At 36.1% G+C, this 16,225-nt stretch overlaps 1 protein-coding gene and 1 long non-coding RNA gene across 3 annotated transcripts in view; both read right to left on the bottom strand.

Annotated features, from left to right (window-relative positions):
- galnt9 (polypeptide N-acetylgalactosaminyltransferase 9) overlaps window positions 1-4,785 on the bottom strand; it is a 107,897-nt gene extending 103,112 nt beyond the window's left edge. The window contains exon 1 of one of the 2 annotated variants that reach the window (XM_082170310.1): window positions 3,919-4,785. In XM_082170310.1, the coding sequence (XP_082026436.1) occupies window positions 3,919-4,159 (241 nt within the window). In that variant the 5' untranslated portion in view covers window positions 4,160-4,785. Of the gene's footprint in view, window positions 1-210; window positions 586-3,918 lie in introns of those variants that run through there. The other variant, XM_082170311.1, reaches the window with a different exon arrangement.
- An 8,470-nt stretch (window positions 4,786-13,255) lies between these two features.
- Window positions 13,256-14,030, bottom strand: LOC309499401. The gene is made up of 2 exons (XR_014206242.1): window positions 13,908-14,030; window positions 13,256-13,600 (listed from the first exon to the last, which is right to left on the bottom strand). It is a non-coding gene; the product is annotated as an uncharacterized lncRNA (long non-coding RNA).
- Between the last annotated feature and the right edge of the window lie 2,195 nt (window positions 14,031-16,225).

Here is a 16,225-nt window from a genome sequence, read left to right as displayed (position 1 = left end):
ATCCGATCAGAGTCATTGAATATTGAGTAACTGTTTTCAACATTGATAATAATAGAAAGACATGTTTCTTGAGCATCAAATAAGCACATTTGAATTTCTGAAGGATCATGTGACTCTGAAGACTGGAGTATATAATGCTGAAAATTTTGCTTTGCCATCACTGGAATAAATTATATTTTAAAGGAGTAGCTCACTTAATAATATACTCACCCCCATGGCATCCAAGACATTCATGTCTTTCTCTCTTCAGTCGAAAAGAAATTAAGGTTTTTGAGGAAAACATTACAAGATCTTTCCCCATATAGTGGACTTATACAGGAACCAACGGGTTGAAGGTCCAAATTGCAGTTTCAATGCAGCTTCAAAGGCTCTACACGATCCCAGCCGAGGAATAAGTGTCTTATCTAGTCAAACGATCTGTCATTTTCTAAAAAAAAAAATAAAAAAAAAATATATACTTTTTAACCACAAATGCTCATCTTGCACGTCCACGACTTCACACATTACGTAATCAAGTTGGAAAGGTCAGGCGGTAACCGGACGTAAGCGGAAATTGTAGGGTAAGGCGAAAAACGAATTTTCTCCTCCAACTTCAAAATCGTCCAACATCGTTGTTTTTAGCTTTTATTTATTTTATTTATTTGTAAAGGGTGTTTGACTTAGCCTTTGGACGTTCACTTTGTAAACACTTTGAAAACGTACTTCCGCCTACGTCACACGTGACCTTTCAACGTGATTTCGGAATGTGTGCCGCATCACAGCTAGTGCAAGATGAGCATTTGTGGTTAAAAAGTACATAAATGTTTATTTTTTTTAGAAAAAAAAAATCTTTTCTCGATCGTTTGGCTAGATAAGACCCTTATTTCTCGGCTGGGATCGTGTAGAGCCCTTTGAAGCTGCATTGAAACTGCAATTTGGACCTTCAACCCGTTGGTTCCCGTTGAAGTCCACAGTACGGAGAAAAATCTTGGAATGTTTTCCTCAAAAACCTTTTTTTCTTTTCTTTTGGATGACGTGGGGGTGAGTAAATTATCAGGAAATTTTTATTCTGAAGTGAACTAATCCTTTAAGAAAACAGTTTTTTTTTTCTTTACATTGTAATAATATTTCACAATATTACTATTTTTACTGTATTTTTGATGAAATAGATGTAGCCTTGGTGAGCATAGACTTCTTCTAAAAAAATTAAATAATAATAATAAGAATAATAATTCGCACCGACCTAAACTTTTGAATGGAATTGTAGCTTTCTCTGTTTATATCACTTCCCAGTTAGATATCGGTTCAGTCTAACGCATCTGTGTTTGCGAAGGTAAACCGAACTACAGCTGTAGAAATTAAGCACACTTTAGCGGTAATGCTCACGGAAGGTCTGCTGCCTAATCAAGGGGCTAATTGCACATTCTCATAGCTCTGCATTTTTATAGCAGTCAGATAAAGGGTCTTTTCACAATAACCCAGCATTTCTAAACAACTCTGCCAGAGAGGACAAACTGTCTATCCCTGAATTGCTCTCTTTGCATCCTGCATCCCTCAAGGTCAGATTTCGTTGAGTAAAGCACTCCTACAGAAGAATCAACATGCACTTTTTAGCAAACAATGATGAACATCACAATATGACTTAAGTTTTCTGTTATCACAAACATATCACATATACAAACTGGCCATGAACACCTGTAAATGCACAGTAATAGAGCAACTATATAAGAATCTCTATGCTATTGGATATATACTTAAAAAATCGTACAAAACAAATTAAACTGCTTGTTTACCACAAACATACAGTATACTTTTAAACTAATTAGAGTACTGTGACAAAAATCGTCCATTTATGTCAAAATGTGGTCCATTCAGTCAGGTCACACCTTAATTGGTCACAACTACATGCAATACAATGCATGATGATCCCTGGCTGTCAAGTTCAGTTGCAATTTTGCCACCCACCAATGCCCTTTCAATAAAAACAGGTGCATGATCATGCGGTGTACTATGATTCTCATTTAATGAACGTTGGGGGTTGTAAATGATGATTCATCTGTCCATCTCAAACCAGAAGCACTGTCAATGATTATGTTTTATATGTTCTCTGGGAAATTATTCATCAAAGTAATGCTCATACAAACATTTACTGCATATTTGCGAAGATGTTTCAAGGGATGAGGGCGCTATCAACAGCCAGACAATTACTGCTTTCTTGTAAAACTCGCTGAGTCCTAGAAATCCAATCGGACCTTGGCGTAATCATCTGGGTCTCATTGTCAAGACAATAAACAACAGAAAAATTGACAATTACTTCAAATCAACATTAGAAGCAAATACGGCAACAGAAATGTAAAAACATCAAGGGAAAACCAATTCCAGTCTCAATATCACATACAGTCGGCACGTTTTATGCGCATCAGATAAATATGTGTCAAAATAAAATGTATAACGGCCCCAACATCAAGAAGATTTGTGACAGACTGGTGAATTCTACAGAGTGGAAAAGCCTCCGGGAGAAATATGTGGTGGCACTTGTGCAGAATGAAAGCCCTTTCAATCAGTAGGGTACATTAGAGGGCTTTTTTTTTTTTTTTAGCAGTGCCTCTTGGCTTTCCTCCAAATGCAAGATGGATAATTCTAACTGACAGAGTGACCCCCTTTATACACAAATGGTGGCGGTCTTATGGAATAAAAATCAGATCAAATAGATGCACTAAAGAAAAGCAAAAAGAGAGTGATAGGTCTTTTAACAGACATTAAAAGGAAGGATAGCACATCACGTGAACTATGACCTTCAGATGTTTTCTGGAAGAAAATGTTCTATGGTCTAAGAACATAATTGAGGAAATGGGCTCTAATATTCTAAGAAAAGAACTCAGAAGAGAGAGGACAAGTGTGGTTATGGCAAGAACAGATTCAAGTGCATGGGAAGCAAGATCGTAGAAGGACAATTTCTTTTTGCAGGCATAGAGAGAATCTGCAGACTTGTTTTCTGCACTGTTTTTGGGGTCAAATCTGTGGGATTATGTGGAATGGATTTAAAAATGGTAAAATATACTATAGAAATCTGAGAGTTCTTCATTCTTATTGGTAGCTGAAAGCATAATCATGCAACCAAATATACATGAACACAGAGAGGAAAGAATTTGTTGAATTTTATGAATGACGCAGCATCTAATTCAGTGAAATTCTACAGATTTTATATAGAAATATATCTGTGAATACTGCAATTTTTCCTCAACCATGATTGGGAAATTTAGAATAATTGTAATATTTATTTCAATTCTGATTCATTGCTTCAATTTCTTGAATTGCTTTTTGCTGTCAAAATAAATACATAAATAAACAGTCTAAAAATGATCCTCTTCTCACATAATGTGTACAACTTCAAGTCCAAGAGAGTTGCTGTTATAATGTAACAGAGAAGCAAGAATACTTTCAGAACAACATCTCTGAAACCCCTCAACATGCCTGGAGTTAGAGACACAGAACAAAATGTATTACTGTTACAATCAGGTAAAGAGCCCTTAAAGCTTACACTGTCCTTTACCTAATTTCCCACAGCACTTTATTTTTCGTCAATAACGTAAAAGTAAAAAAAAAAAATGAAATCATAAAATGCTTAATATATCATTACATTTAACCAGTTAGGAGTGTGCTAACACTTTGATTGGTATATATTGATAGGTTATGTGCACTTTATCCTTTCTTGATCTTCCTGACATGTTTATTGCATCATAAACATGTCTAAATTAATTGTCATGTGATAAAAAGTCTCATTTAAAGTATTCAATCACAGTAAATTTCACAATAAAATCCAAAGTGTAAATCTAGATTAAATATCTTAATGTCCATAAAACACTGATTTATTATGCATTATATAATTCATGTGAATGACTTATTAATGAAAGTCAAAGATGATTAAAGCTAACATACCATTTAACTGATTATACACCACATCTTCTAGTCGCTCGAGCCGTTTGAGAATGGACTGTCTGTCCAAGGAGTTCGTAACTTTGGCATTCCTGCCTCGCAGTCTCTGATCCGACAGCCTCCCGATCTGCACGAGCTCTTCGGATCGGTCCTGGATCCTGCAGTAGACCGAGAACAAGATGATCCCTACGAAGACCAGAATGTTGACCGTCAGCAGAGTTTTGATCTTGCGTGCCACAGCCATTAAAGCCCGAGAGCGACACTGTCAGACCCCTAATATTGATCCATATGATCCGCTGTGGTGGGAGCTGTCCGTTCAGCACCACACACAACCCGCGCGCGCCGCAGTTTCACAAGCTTAACAGCTGGTCAACGCGCGTAGGCTATATGATGATGCAAGTATATATGATATATAAGTAAAACACGTAATAGAGCTTGCAATCAAATCCCACCGCCTCGGGGTCTTGTGCTGACCCCCATTACAAACGTTTAGAAATGTGTCAGAGCAGCCTACGGAGGTTAGATGCTCAGATTAAAAGCATGCGTTTAATCACGCTGTGCACTCATGAGTCGAAATGCACGAGATGTGCACGGTTCAGATGGCTCATTTTAAATGTCAGTGCATGTCAAACAACGATCCTCCGTGTGCAGCATCCTTCACTCGACTCCGTCTGTTAAAGCAAAGATGCATCGCGCTCGGGCATCGAAATAGGACGAGCGATTTCAATGACCGGGCAGATGAAATCCACAATCCTTATGCAACGAACGCAGGTGGAAGTAAAAAAAAAAAAAAAGACGCTGTCAAGCGATGGTTTGCATGGCAGCGTTCTTCTCTCGCGCTCCCCGCATGCTCCCTCCCTCACATCCCGCTTTTCACGCGCTGCTCAGCGCTCTGGTGACGTCGGCAAACTCATAAATATTCAGCACTGTGTGAGGGGATGAAAGGCTGGAATATGATAGATGATGAGGATAGCTGTTGGATTACATTCTAATGTTTTCACGGAGATTGGCCAATTAAATTACAAAGAGTTTGTATAAGAGTAATGATTTCAATGTTAAGCCCAAGTGCAAATGTGGCATTCCCAAGGAATAATACAATCAGTGGGTCATTAACAAATGAAAATGTTCTGCGAGACAAGTTTACTTGTCTTCCTTTATTTTGAGTCCTTTATATATTCTCTTTGTGTCTCTTGCCAGTTCGTTCTTTCAACCTGTTATTTTGTTTTTCTTGCTTTCACTAGACACTCTTGAGCTTCTAAAGCCTACATCTATCAAATGTTTTGTTTACCATGAAGAAATACTTAAGTCTTCTGAGATGCATTTTCAAATGTGTCTGTAACCACAAAAGCAAAATAATATAGTATGTCAGCCAGAATGCACTCAATGAGGGCTATGTGCTCACAAAGTCACATTTATCTGAGGAGGTTAGGATATCAATAAAATAAGTTGATTATTATCATATCACTTCATTATAGATTTACACTCAAATAGATTATAAAGGATTACAAAAACCTTAAAGGATTAAAACCCCTTAAAGTAGTTGACCGTATCATGCTAAAAGTGGCAATACATTTGCGTTGCGGTAGACATTCACAATTGTGTTACTTTACTCTGACCTGGAAGAACTTTATATTTTACAACTTAAGACAGGGAATAGGGACAGTCACGTGGGCCACCTTTACGATACTTTTAAGTTGAGCTCACCTGTTGGGGAAAGTTAGCCTAAAAGTAATGCATAACGATATTGCGTTACTCCCTAAGAAGTAACTAATTGTGTTACTAGTTACTTTTTATGGAAAGTAATGTGTTATGTTACTTTTGCATTACTTATTCTCATCTTGGCTTATTCTCATCTCCTACCGTTTTTCGCCTATATAGTAAGGATGTATGCAATTTCGGATGCAGCCCAACAATCTTACTTCAAAAAGGAAACACAAATTTGATGTTTATCTGAAGTAATTTTTTCTTGTATGGTTGAATTGGACCAAAGGTCAGGAGCAAAATATAGTGAGATTAAATAGTATATTTGTGTAATTTAACAATTAAGGCTATTTAATATATTTAATTTGCAGTCTTGCATAATATTTTACTGTTTTTATTCATTTTGAGGAATACTGAATCTGTTTTTGTGTGAGTGAGATGAGTAAATGCCTGCTCACATTTAGTCTAGAACTACAATAACCGTCATGTTTGCACAGCGCACACAACGCTTCTGCACTTACTCTTGATTTCTCTTAACATGAGGACAAAAGAAACTCTGAAAAAATAACTCAGATATTTTGTTGTTAATTTAAAAGTAATGCGTTATTTACTAGTTATTTGAAAAAGATAATATGATTACGTTACTCGTGTTAATTATAATGCGTTGGCCCCAACACTGGCGCTCACATTAGTGTAATTTGGGTCCATTGTCTATTGTCAATGCTGTAGTGATGTATGAAGCACAGCTCACACAGAAGTCATTTTCAGACCAATCAGCTTTCTGTAGGATATGAGGCGAATCCCTTTGACCAACTTGAATCCGTTGCAAACTCTACGTGGGGAAATATGTTGTCCTCACAAGAAATTCTCAATCCCGTGGGTTTCCATTGAAATGACTGGATTACGTCTGTGAAAATTCACCTAATAACGGTAAATGTGACCATACTTTTATGGTGATCTGCCATCCTTTTTGAAGCTTGACGTGTTCAGTCCCTATTCATATAAAGAGAAAATCCATTGCTTGTAAAATACATTATTCAAAATTTCTCTATTTGTGAGTACATTATGACATAATTTTCACTTTTGGGTGAACTAACCTTTTTATATAAACAGTATTGAGCACACTCATTTACACATGAGCAGACCGACACGTGCACAAAGCAACGGGCAATTCTAACACCATGCTTTTGAATGCTTGCCAGACCAGTGATTCAATCTAAATAATGAATCCGGTAAGTTGCAGCTGAACAGATGGAGAGACATAAAAGAAGAGAAGGGAAAATAATGCCAATGTCAGCTATAGCATACCAATATACGATGCATACCATTTTTACACTATACAGTATAGAATGCTGCATACATGCATTTTCTGTTGTATTTATAGATACACTGATGAGACAACTTACTTACTACATTTGCAACAATGTGCAGTATTCAGCAAAAGCACACTGCACATAATAATGTATCCTATAATGCAATACACACAACTTGACTTTCCATTTCAGTGTGAAAAGTGAACCAGAAGTGATTATAAAGTGTGATCGGTTTCTTCAATCATTATGTGATTAGAATGTCAAAAGATCATATTTTATTTTACTCGAAGTAGGATTAAAAATGCAGAATAAGCACGTTTCATTTCCTAGATGAAAACTAGATGCCACATACTACTATGTGAAATGTTTATACTTAGAGATACTAGTCTTACTATTCCTGCATTATACATTCTTTACAAATTTTCTGTATATAAATGTTTTACTGTTTAAAAATAGTCTGCAGTTTTCAGTGTATGATGTAAAGTACACACTATGCTAATATGTCATTTTGAACATTGCCAATGTGTGTGTGTGAGAGCGAATGCTTTCACCTGATTAGACACAGCAAAGTGGGCCACCAAATTCAATTTCATTTTCCACAGATGCATTATACTAGCATTTGAATTTATCTTGGTTAATTGTATTCAATGCACGCCTCTTTTATTTACAGAGCAGCTAGGGCAGGAACTGTGGGCTGGCACAGATATATTTTACTGTCTTGTAAGGTTTCTCACACTGCTGTTGAGATTGAATCAACAAATATAATGCTCATTGGCAACAGCTGTAATTAAATAAGTCATAAGTCAAGAGCAGGTGAAAAGGCATCCGCCACATGAATCCTAAAAAACTGTTAAAAAGATGCTGTTGAGGAAACCATCGTGCCCTGTTTGTGTTAAACTCAGATTTGTTCAGCCAGTCTGACTGTAGAATGGAAGCTGCAAACGCTCACACAAATTGTATGATGAGCAAACCTCGCCTGGAGGTGTTGGAGTTTAATCCTCTCAAAGTAACCATGCAGCCTGGGTTACATGGCGTCTTCAAAATAAAATAATAAATAATTTAAACAACGATAGAAAAACTCAGGAGACTGCACTCAGTAACATCCTCATGCATGCTGTCAGAGAGAGTTGGCCACGAGTTGACTTGAAACGTTAAACTGAAACAATGGTTCCCATGATGCTTTCAAAAATAAAGAAAAAGTCTCAGAAATCCTGTAGATTCACCTGTTTTTCCCCTCTGCGTTCTTTCATGTTTATTTCAGTTTTACCTACTACAAAGCCACCATAGTCCTCTACCTACAAATAAGGGAGTTGGAAAGTACAGGAGATATGTATTCATCCAATCCCGTCAATCACATTGCATCGCAAGGGTATATAAACGTCCGCTTGCCACACTCCTCTGAAACCACCCCAAATCTATTTTTTCTAATAGTCCATCTCATTCCTCCATCATGAACAGAAAGCTGAATTTATTTACCTTTACCTCATTTAAGGATTATTATAAAAATGTGAACTCTTGAGTTCTCCTTACTGTAGCTTAAGACATGTATGTCATTTGTTCTCATATGCGAAACAAGAACTGGCTGTCTTTGCAGAATTTAATTAGTTTTCCTGCCTAATGTGAATCGCATTACAGAAAATGCTGATTGGGTTTGTTAAGACGTCTGCTAAAACAGATGGGACTGGGAAATGCTTGCGTTTTCTCCAAAACAATAGATAGAATGTGATTGCTGCCGATCGACTACAGCTACTGTGGTAGTATTACTTATAACAGCAGTTTTCAAAAATTATAAACATACTGAGTAAAATATTTAAAGGTTTATATTTGTCTGTAATGTTCATCTTTTGTTTTGTTTTTTGAGCCACAGTTTTGTTCACAGGTGTGTGACATAGGACATATTTGGCATGAAACTTAAACTGCAACCATATTTTCTTCTCTATTGTGACATGTATTTTTGAGTGAAACGGCTTCGTGAACAAGAATAAAATATAGGGCAGGACTTGATTTTGCCCATGAGGAATTGATTGGATTGTTTACAGGTAAATCATTCATAATAAACACTGCAATATTCCATTTTAAAAAAAATCGAAAAGTGAAGGATGAAGGGTGAAGAAAAAGCTAATGAAAACTTTTCTTCGCAGTTAAAATTGTGGAATTATTGGTGCTAAAGTTTCTAACAATTTTCATGTATTTTATTGAACTTCAACACCGAGACGAGAAAATAGAAATATACCTGCACCAAGCTGATCCTCAGTGACATGCTTTATTTGTGCTTTTGCTCCACACAGAATCTATAAGAGCCAATGTCACTTGCCTTTCAGGGCTTTTAGCAGCACTAGCTCAAGGGGAAGCCATTCTTTCCTTGTACACCTAGTTGTCAGACACCAGACCTGAAAAGAAGAGAGTGAGAGAGAGAGAGAGAGAGAGAGAGAGAGAGAGAGAGAGAGAGAGAGAGAGAGAGAGAGAGAGAGAGAGAGAGAGAGAGAGAGAGAGAGAGAGAGAGAGAGAGTGAGTGAGTGAGAAAGAGTAAGAGTACTTAAGGGAGAGTTGAAGTAATGTGTCTTTACCCAGCAGCTCGTCTGTAATTCAGACCACCGGCCTCTCCTACACAGCCCTTCCAAATTAACAAGCATATCATTAATCAGCATATTGAGTAACTGCTATTTATCAGGTACTTAAGGTGCATAATCAGCAAGTTAAGCTATTCATTTATTTATTGGTTTGTTTCTGTTGCAGAGGAATGCATTTTAGATAAACAGAAGTTGAATTAAGTGACTACACAAAACGTATTGCAACTTAGAAACACGTTTTGGTTATTAGTATCACATTTTCCTCCACAGGATATGTGGATTTTTGGACATGTACTGTGTTAATACCATGTTTTTTGTTGTTGTTTTTTTTGTATATAAAATGATAGTATGGTATGATTTACATTTATTAATTTAGCAGTCGCTTGCATTCACAGCAGCTTTCAAATTGGGATAATACAAACTAGATTTGGCAAAGCAATTTTCAGCAGCCATTACTCGCAGTCTTCAATGTCACATATTCCTTCAGAAATAATTTGAATATGCTGATTTGGTGCTTAAGAAAAAAATTGTATTACCAATGTTAAAAACAGTTTTTAATGGTTAATATTTTTGTGGAAAAAATTATTGGTGAGAATAAGAGACTTCTTTCAATGACAAAAAAATAAAATAAAAATGTTTAATGATTCCAATCTTTACACACACACAACACTAGATATAGATAGAAAGATGTACATGCAGAACTATAGATAAAAAGATAAATTGATAGACTGAATGACAGATAGAGAGAAGCCTAACCATATTAGCCCCATATTGCTGGCCTAGAAAAACCTTTTATTCTGAACTTTTAGTGTAATATATAATGACACTAATCCACTGGAGTGTCTACAGGTCTGCCTGAGTTGTACATTATCACTTCCAGCTAGCCTGCAGCTACCCAGTCCTGCCTGATTACATTAATATGCTTATTAAACATTCAAGAAGCATTATATATTAAGATAAAACAAGATGTTGTTAAAGTCCCCCTGTAGTCAATTATAATTGTATCCCTTAAAACCCATCTGTAATCAACAAAATAGCATATTTAAATGTTTTCCTGTAAAAAAAAAAAAAAATGCATGCCTTAAAATAGCTTGAATATAACTCTACACCCTTACCTCATTTAGTATACACGGAACCATGAATATGCAAATGAGCCCGCCTCCACTCACTCATACAGGCTCGTCTACAAGTCGATGTATCAGAATTGTAATGCATTTTATGTATTGCTCTCTACTATGTCGGAAACATAAAGGTATTGATATGATTAGCCTTTTGCTTGACTATCAAAAATCGAATAATGTGTTGCCAGTGTTACACAAACCACGTTCCTTTTTAGGATCCTTAGAAATGCTTTGAACAACTGGAGAAAGGTATGTTCATCATAACATTGTAATATACATCATACATCCGCTATACTGCTAAATATACCCGGTTTTTCATATTAACAGAAAAATATACTGGGATAACCTGGCTTATTTTGAGACTCCCCTGCTTAAAGGCATAGTAATGATATGCTAAAGGTCGCCCGCACGTTGACATGATTGGTTACAAGGTAGTTTGTGACATCAGAAACACCAGGGATTTCAAACCGCGTTTTTGAGACTGTCTTTTTTTCACTGCATGTTTTAAGGAGAAAATACTCAGGAATGGTTGATGTTGACTTATGAATTTGCACATGGTTTGTCTTAAAGCATATTAAAAAAACCACATGGACATTTAAACAACGTTAAAAACTTGATTTTCACCACAGGGCGTCTTTAATTGACTTAATCAGATAATCTGGTTATAGTCCATTGATTGGTGGCAGCTCCCTCACACTCACCTTTCCTTTCAAAAAAAGCTTCATTAACAATCAGTTTTGCAATTTAAAGGTCTGACTCAACTAAGGAGCATAGGGCAAAGCTTAACTGTATGCAAATTATGCTCAAGCAACTGTCTTTTCTGCTGCAGTCTGCTGGCAAGAATGGAATAATTAACATTAGTGCCTTCAGATTTACATGCAAGCTGTAGCACTGCAATAAAGATCTGAATTCTTGACGGAAAAAAAACTAATTATGCTTTGACATATTGCTGTCTACTTTATTTTCTGTTGTGTACTGGCAAGATTCTGTTTAAATGTTGTAGATGCTTATACTTGATATGGTGACTTTGGATTCCAGTGGCCAGTGGATGACCTGCATGTAGGACACTGTGTATCCCAGTTTTTTATATAGACAGAGTAGACCACATATTCAGCTTGGCATGAACTAAATGTTCTGTCGTAGGGGCTGTACTTTCACTCCAAGCCACATTTAGTTCATGTCAAGCTAAATATGTTCTACACTGACAATACAAAAAATTGGGATACACAGTCATCCACCGGCCACTGGACACAAGTCCCTTAATGAGAGACAGAGATAATGATGATTATGATGATCATTATTATGGTTATTTATAAATTAGAGGCTTAAGATGGCTCTATAAGAAGTGCCAGTAGCGTCTGGTTGGACTTTGGCATAAAACCACAAGGAATTCTGCTGCAATTCCACTGCAAAAGTTTAAAACTGGTATGAGCTGCACCTGCCTGCTAGTCACCAGGGAAACAGGCCAGTGTGTGTGTGTGTGTGTGTGTGTGTGTGTGTGTGTGTGTGTGTGTGTGTGTGTGTGTGTGTGTGTGTGTGTGTGTGTGTGTGTGTGTGTGTGTGTGTGTGTGTGTGTGTGTGTGTTGGGGGGATGTGCATGCTCTCTGTCCATCTGTGGTTATCTACAGACCAGCTGTTATTGTCTTGATGGTTATGATGTGTTACATACACATCATGTCAATACAGACAGTAGAACAGACACATAACACCCATACAAACATGCACATATGGTCAGATCCCCTTCATCATTCCTTTAGCAGGCAGTAATGCACACACACATGCGCGCACTCTGACAAATCCCTTCACACACCCTCGGTCGAGAGTACAGTTGGGAGCTAGATATCAAACAGCGAGACTGAAATGGGTATTAGAGAACAACAGTGCAGCAAGCCAAGAGCACACCCATCCAATCAACTATCATTATTACATGGTCACCTGATAAATCAATCACAGCAATATACAGTAGAACCATGTAAGTGGCTGTAGTAAGACTGTAAGTCTTTGCAAAAACTACACATTTTTACAGTAAAATTAGCCAACATATGATGTTAAACCACAGTTTTTCCACCATATGGATCACAAAACCAGTCACATGGGTAAACAAAATTTTAATTGAGATTTATATACCACATGAGAGCTGAATAAATAAGCTATTTGGCCGAGATACAACTATTTGAAAATCTGAAATCTGAGGGTGCAAAAAAACCGAAACATTGAGAAAATCGCCTTTAAAGTTGTCCATTTATGTTCGCAATTGTGCTGCATTCACTCGCAAAAATAAATGTTTTATATATTTACGGTTGGAAATTTGCTAAATATCGTCATGGAACATGATCTTTACTTAATATCCTAATGATTTTTGTCATAAAAGAAAAATCGATAATTTTGACTCATATAGCCTAATGTATTGTTGGCTATTGCCACAAATATACCTGTGCTACTTGTGACTGGTTTTGTGATCCAGGGTCACATATGGTTAGGTAACTTACAGTTAACCAATAAACATGTTTTTACTGTAGCATTTTTACAGTATTTTTCTGTAAAAATTACAAAAGAATTACAGTGCAGCATCATACAATCACAACAACAATCATTTTGCAGTATTGCTCATTCATATCACTCTAAAATCACAGCATCTTCACTGATAAAAATTATTTTGTGGTAAAGTAAATACTACAGAAAAAAAACAATGTAATTTACATGAAAAAGTTAGTTCAGGCAAGAGTAAAAAAAAAATTAAGTAAATTCTATATTAGTACTCAATTCAAGCGTGTAGAAATGAAAGCGTAAATATCAACGTTATAAAATTAAGTAAAATTACTCAACTTTTCTGATACTGGTGTTCCCATCATGCACTGGGCCTTGAATAATTAATGAGGTTGATTTTTCACTGTTTTCAAACTGTATTTACACTGTTTCATCATTGCTTTTGTTGTTAGGATTAGTAAAGTGCCATTTTGTGACATTTGGAGTTCATTTTCTACTCAAAATGACACATTCAAACACAAAAACGATCCATCAAATGTCACCGTCATTGTGTATTGTCTACCAAGTATTGAGGTCTCTGCGTTCACGTGACGCTTATCATCTGATATGTAGATATGCTGTCTTACACAGTATCTATTGTATTATTACTTAGATATTTTTTAAGTAAAGCATATACTTAAATCAATATTATATTGTTAGAGTAAAATGTATTGCAAAGGACACTTCAACTAAATAAATATTACTCAACCTTATACTAGCCAAGTTAAAATTACTTATTTTCTTTGTTACTTTCACTTAACTTAGTTAGTTAAGTAGAGTTGACTTAATTCCATATGTGAAATTTACTTAAAAAATATGCGTGTGAAATTTACGTAAAAAATATTTGTGCAAAAACTTGCCAAAGAAAAATTTAGTAAATTTTACTTATTGTTTTTTTCAGTGTACATTTATGACATTTTCTAGCAACAAATCACAAAATTATAAATTCCGATAATTATACATCACAACATCAGAAAACATAATCACACCCCATACAATGATTTCATTCAATCACACCACGCTTCACATAACTGCAGCAAAAACATCAATAACAGCATAATAACATCACACAGTGAGAACATCCTAGAAAACCCCCAGCATTCAAGCATCACACAATCACAACAACATATAATCACATTGCAGTTTTGCTCATTCACATCATTCTAACATCACACAATCACAGCATCTTTCACTTATGACATCCCAGAAACAAACAACCGCACAATTCCAAATTCAGACAAGTCACAACATCCCAAATATAACATCACAGATCACACTACAACACAATGATACCCAAAATACCATCACACAATCACACACTAGCTTCACAAAAAACACAATATCATATAATCACGTCCCAGCATAATGTAAGCAACATTCCAGCACCACCACCACACAGATAGAGTCACTACCGTGACATTTCATACTTCATATAATACTATAGCGTACATTAACATCAAATAATCACATTACCAAGTTGTAACAGTAGTATAGATTTTAATACCATGTCAGTATCTGAGGGGAAATCTTTAATGCAAAAAGTACAAAGTTGTAATATCACAGCAAAAAGACCCACACAATTTCTAGCATCAGAACACACCTCAAATCACAGCATCATACAATCAAGTCAAGTAAAATCACCTTTATTATATAGCAATTTATACAATACAGATTGTTTCAAAGCAGCTTTACAGTGATAACAGGAAAATGATTCAATGATGCAAACAAATTCATTTCGGCTGAACAGCAGCTCTAAAAAACTTGACGGTGACAGAAAAGGAAAGAGAAAAAAACCTTGGGAGAAACCAGGCTCAGTCAATGCACCAGTTCTCCTCTGGCCAACAAAGTGTGATTATAATATATGCGACGTGATACAGTACATGTGAAAATCACATGGCAGCATCACAAAGTCAAAGCATTGAACAGTGGACACGTGTCATATCACATAACAGCAGCAGTCACACAATTATGGTTGTAACAACAAACTGTAACAACATCAAACAAGCACAACATGCTGGCATCACACAATCCAACCTTTTCAACATCCCAGCAACAACTAGAGGATTCCAGTACCACACAATCACAATATATCATCATCGGATCCCTGCATTATGCAAACACAAAAACATTTCAGCATCATCACGCAATCACAGCATTATCCAATTTTGACATACCAGCAACAGAATATCAGAACTCAAGTATCAGTCAAATATAATACCCAAAATCACAATTCCCACACAATCATACTGTATAATCACAGCATTGCAACTTCACAAAAATTACAACAGAGCAGTACTCTACTGGGCCAAGTCACAGTAACATGACTTTTCTATAGTGTACATACAGAAGCACAGCTTTGAGCAACCATTAATCAATTCTTTTTTTATTTCCAAAAGACGAGGCAAAGTAGAAGCAAGGAAAAGATCAAAGTATTGTACAGCTCCTCTTTCACTTCCTCCCCCTTATCCTCCCCCACCCCGCCTTCATGTGTGATTGTAATTACAGATAGAGGCATTGCATGGCAGTCCTCAAGAAAATAATTAAGTAAACTGACAGAGGGTGGTTGTGGCTTAAAAAAGACAAAAGTTAGAGAAAAAGTTAAGGTTATTGAGGTCACATGGTAGAAAAGAAGAACGGGGACAAACTGGGAGAGGAACGGCAGGTCGCTTATTGAGCGCAACAGCCCACTTTATCAACAGCCTTGGATCCAGAAGTTGTTCACATTCATGTTCTCCATAGGGATTTACAAAAAAAAGAAAAACTTCAAAAAAGGGCGCTTGAACCAAACCAACCAGCTTTGAGATTGATTCATAACATTACACATTTAAAAAAAAAACTAAAATCTATGCAAATTGGAAGAAAAAATTATAAACTATGTAAATGGAGGAAACTGAAACACCATGAACTGATGGTAATAAGAATAAAATATTATGATATAATATAAAACTATTAACTTGATAATAAGTATAATGATCAATAATCTTATAATGTCAAGTCAAGCCACCTTAATTATAGCGCTTTATACAAAACAGATTGTTGCAGAATTCAAAAGAAGCTCTAAAAAGACAATAGTAAAAAT

This window comes from Leuciscus leuciscus, assembly GCF_965113295.1.
Source record: "Leuciscus leuciscus genome assembly, chromosome: 5".
Taxonomy (NCBI): domain Eukaryota; kingdom Metazoa; phylum Chordata; class Actinopteri; order Cypriniformes; family Leuciscidae; genus Leuciscus; species Leuciscus leuciscus.
Note: the sequence above shows the minus strand (reverse complement) of the source record. Positions and strands in the feature narration are given on the sequence as shown.